We start from the raw sequence: 5,000 nt of genomic DNA on the forward strand, positions 1-5,000 counted from the left end.
AGGTGCTGGTGGATAGGGGGCGGTAGCGGGTGGCGTGGCATCTAGGTTCTGGCTATCCGGCCGGTACTTCCTGCGCACTGGCTTCTGAGGGGCGTGGCCTTGGGTTCCCACTAAGGGTTCCTGGGGAAATAAATAAACAATATCACATTACAGTAAACACACACACACACACACACACACACACACACATCACAAATAGACATATTCACATACAGACATACAGACATACACACCACACCACACACACACACACATACACGCACGCACGCACACACACAGCCACACACAGACACAGACACACTCGCATACACACATTCACACACCATAGACACACACATCTTTCACATCTTTAAAAAAAAAAAAAAACACAGACAGAATAAATCTGAAGTGATCCAGATATCATTCAATGTTATTTACTGCATCTTGATTGAATCTACAACTGCCGGTAAACATATTGGCCAACTAATGAATTCTAATATGTTTTCTTTTCTTCTATAAACAAATGTGACTGCAGGCTGAGACAGATGCTAATGGATAGAGGCTGGATAAGGCCCTGAGCTGAGTGACTGGTATGTGTTATGGCGCTCCCACAGGAGTCTGGACTCTAACAGCTCCAAGAGCTGATGGTCAGAGCAGACAAAAGAGGAGAGAAGAGGAGAGGAAAGAGAGAGAATGAGAGGAGAGGAGAGGGGAGGAAAGAGAGAGAAGAGGAGAGGAGAGAGAAGACTGGAGAGGAGAGAGGAGAGGAGAGGAGAGGAGAGGAGAGGAGAGGAGAAGACTGGAGAGGAGAGAGGAGAGGAGAGGAGAGGGGAGGAGAATAGTGGAGAGAGGAGGGGACGGGGCTTTACCGGTTTGGGTGGTCCCAGGTCCTCTGTGCTGGGGCCCGCTGCCCTGCGGAGGGGACTCTGGTTTGCAGGGTGTACACCTGCCTCCTCCTAAACACACACACACACACACACACACACACAGAGAAATAGAGGTACACAATTACTTCCAGATCCTTCTTTATGACTCCGAAGAGCATACAGTATGAGCACCCAGCTGATAGCTTCAGGCATCTTGAGCTCCAACAAACAGAAATGTCTCTTCAGCCAAATGCGGTTGGAAAAGACCCACTCACTAGTCACTACCCACTACCCACTCCGTCCTTCTGTACTGAGTGCTCGTGGCCCTATTAGCAGCACCTGAATTAGATTGTGTGTGCATGTCCGTGTGTGTGTGTGTGTGTGTGTGTGTGTGAGTGTATTCATCTGAACACTGGGCCAGTTACACGGCCCATGAAGACCGCGCAGCACGTGTCCGACATCGCTCTTTGGCACGAGCGCTCACAGGAAACCAGCCCTTTACAACATGTGAGGCGGAGTTGCGTGTGTGTGTACGCGCGCCCGGGAGAGAGGAAAGTCCGGCGCGGGCCACCGAGGCATTGTTAAAAGCGGCCCATTTAACGTCCACTCTGTCGACCCCGGAGGAAGGCCCCATGAATTTTAAAAAGAAGAAAAGAAGAAGAAAAAAAACAGGAAGAGTGAAATACGGTCCAATTTAACACCGCTAAATCAGACCGGGGGCCTTTTCCGAGCGGGAGATTTAAGGCCCGCTCCCGCCGCCTTCCCCGGGATGTAACTACCCCGCAGAGGAAGCGTGATGGATGGAGCCTCTTTTCCCGCCGATCTCTTTCAGGCCGTGACAGACGCTGCTCCGCTGAGTGGCATATATCACGGCATTCGCCGGCCTCGGAGTCAGTCAAAGAGACGGCAATTTGAATGGCTAAGCAGTCACAGGTGGGAGGGGGGGGAGAAGATGGAATCCAAAGTGCTCCGACCAAAATGCTATGTGAAGAATAAAACAGAGGGACTGGAAAGAGGAGGAAAGAATGTCTACACAATGTCTTGATCCTATTATTGTGCCTGTAAGCAAAGGGCCTGCTAAACTACTTCAGCGAAAGGCATTCACGTGAGGATGAAGCTATCCATCAGGCATTTACAGCGAGTCATATGTAGCTTAAAACACGTCTCCATCCCCGCTCTTAAATATGACATCTATAAAGCATCACGTGATGCAGATGTATCGGATGTAATGTGATTATCCTCTCACTGTAACTCACTGGCATGGTACAGCACAGACAGCACATTACCTCATCTGCTGTAAATACAGTATCATGTTCCCATTTGATCTGCACACCCATAACGTCTCTGTGTAAAGCATGCTGAGTAGACTGGCCAGTGCCCATGCTCTCGCCTCTCTTGGCACGTGGTAGCTAACTCTGCAATGAAACACGCCCTGCTGTGTTGGAGATCCGGGCCAGGCCTGGGCCCGATCAGAGCCAGACCTCGTCCAGAGTCGTCTCATATCTGGGATGGTTATTGGCAGGCTATAAGCGCGGGCTTTAAGGTCGACTCAGCCTCAGGGCTAATGGATGAAACAGGCCCCAGACTCTAAAACAACTCAATGTCTCTGATTTGCAGCTCTGGTCAATAGACACACAGGTGAGCTCACTGCAGATGCCATTAAATTCCATGTAGCTGACCGTGGAATGTTATGAGTAGCCTATTAGAATGTTAGGGTAAAAGTGGACAGACTAAAATCCCATGCTTACAGGGGAGTGACATGAATCAAATTCTGAATGCCTCCATTGCACAGAATATCCAAGAGCTATTAAAGTCGTACAATGTACAACTGTACGTTGGTGCAATGGGCAGCATATAGAAAAATATGACTCAGTCATGTACAGATTGCATGTAGGGGCGTAATGTATGAAAATCTGACGACATGTCAAGCACGCTTTAACTGATTTGAACTTGAACTGGTTTATGTGTATAGGGTTCTCTTGGTGACACATCCTAGTGTACCATTAACCACAGTGCCATCTAGTGGACATTCGATATGACAAGTGGGCCGAGATGGGCCAGCTGAACCTATCAAACCAGAGAGTTGGGCAAAATACCCATCAGCCGTAAGACGCAAACGGTGTTGAGTTTGTCCCGGGTCCCACCGGCAGATTTAACGCTCGGACGGCACAAGCAGGCACGCAAGAGTGCACGTGAGGCCCGAGACGGTGAGGCAGACGCTGCGCGCTGAACGATCGGCTGCGCTCGGGGTCGTGACCGAAAGCGTGAGCTTGGCTGCACGCCCAGAAAGTCTGTAAAACTCTTGGAGGGAACGCACAGACACACAGACCGACGCACAGACATATGCACAGTCACACACACAGTCAAACACTCAAACACACACACACACACACACACACACACACACACACACACACACACACACATAGATCTTCTGAATATCTCATTGATGAAAAGAGCTCTCTGAGGAGGTCTGGGCGGTGGAGGGTTTGGAGAGAGAAAAAGAGAGATAGAGAGAGAGAGAGAGAGAGAGAGAGAGAGAGAGAGAGAGAGAGAGAGAGACAGACAGACAGACAGACAGAGAGGATGATGGTCGTGCTCAAGTGTCTTTCTGCAGGCTCTCATAACACAAGAAGGCTGCGGAGATCTCTAAGCCATCATACAACAAAAAAATGCATTTAAACAGACATCTCTTCTCCTTAGAGAGATAGAGAGAGAACAGAGAGGGAGAGATAGAGGGAGATTTACTGTAATTTCCTGCTTAGTAATTGAGTTGGTGGAGGAATGCTGTATCAACCTAGCTATAAAGCTAAATATAGATATGCGATGGGTGTCTTTTAATCACACAGTCTCTTCCCCCTCGGTGTCCTCTTTGGCTCCTTCTCCCTTCAATGGGAGGAGACGGAAACTTCCAGTCTGGGCTTGTGGCTTGAGGTCAGACATGAATACACGTCTAACCCGCACAGGAATTCACTCATCTCAAGTTGGCTAATTAAGATACTGAACTACATCCTGTGGGATATGACAGGGAGAGAGAGAGAGAAAGAGAGAGAGAGAGAGAGAGAGAGAGAGAGAGAGAGCGAGAGATGAAAGGATAGGTAGATGGATGAATAGAAAGATAGGGAGATTAATGGAGACTGACAGGGAGAACACAGAACACAGAGTACCACGGGGGGATTGTGAAAGAGGAGAACGTGAGAGTGAGAGAGTGCAGAGGGATGGTACAGCAGCAGCAGGCAGGTGCCATACATGAGTGAGTGCATTTGGGAGAGGGTGTGTCTGTTCATCTCTCTCTCTCCCTCCCTCTCTCTCTCTCTCTCTCTCTCTCCATCTCTCACACCTCTCTCCCTCTGTGTGTGTATGTGTGTGTGTGTGTGTGTGTGTGTGTGTGTGTGTGTGTGTATGAGTACTAGAGACTCCTGGAGAATAAGAGGACACACAAGAGGAGAAACAGTACCAAAGGGCATGAGTGTTTATTTATGTCCTCCTGATGATGACCAGTCCTGCTTCTAAAAGCACACATACCCAGACTGGCATGCTGTACCCAACCCCCTCCCCCTCCCTCCCCTGCAACCCTCCAGGTGAAACCTGCCACTGTAGCGCCCTGGCACCGCCACATTAAGACTCTCCTGATTACTGGGCCCCTATACGCCCAGCGATGCCCAGGCCTCCTTGAGTGACATTCCCCAGAGACACAGGCTATATATATATACAGAGAGCAGCCTATTCTATTCCATCACATCTCTGTCGCCGGGGCCTCCAGCAAATCTAATGATGCTCCGTGTTGCCGGGCGAGCATCTCGCTGGGCCCCTCGTTCTGTTTTGATTTAGGACTCCGGGATGTGGTGACAGTTATATTGTGCAATGACTTGGACGAGAGGAGGGAGAGAGAGGGATGAAGAAATGAAAGGAAAGGGTGGAAAAATGAACAAAAAAAGACTGCAGACTGTAGAGCTAAGCGGAAAAGGGGGAGTTTAATGTTCACTGTTAGAAATGCAAATTAAACTTTAGCTAGCTGATTAAAGGGATTACAATGAATATTTTTTTCATTGCTTTTATCCATTTAGAATCATGTGCTCTGAATTCTACAATACTATTACCAACTGATATATCTAGAAAGAGGCTTATTCTTTCATCTCTCTCACACACTTTCTC

The 5,000-nt window shown here is 48.7% G+C and overlaps 1 protein-coding gene across 1 annotated transcript in view; it reads right to left on the minus strand.

Moving 5' to 3' along the window:
* Positions 1 to 5,000, minus strand: part of reps2 (RALBP1 associated Eps domain containing 2) — a 35,084-nt gene that overhangs the window by 7,204 nt on the left and 22,880 nt on the right. The window contains exons 17-18 of the mRNA XM_062556561.1: positions 849 to 935; positions 1 to 120 (exon numbers count right to left, since the gene is read on the minus strand). The exon at positions 1 to 120 is cut by the window's left edge and continues 53 nt beyond it. Of these exons, the coding sequence (XP_062412545.1) occupies positions 1 to 120; positions 849 to 935 (207 nt within the window). The remainder of the gene's footprint in view (positions 121 to 848; positions 936 to 5,000) is intronic.

The sequence above is a fragment of the Sardina pilchardus genome, chromosome 15, assembly GCF_963854185.1.
Source record: "Sardina pilchardus chromosome 15, fSarPil1.1, whole genome shotgun sequence".
In the NCBI taxonomy this organism is placed as follows: domain Eukaryota; kingdom Metazoa; phylum Chordata; class Actinopteri; order Clupeiformes; family Clupeidae; genus Sardina; species Sardina pilchardus.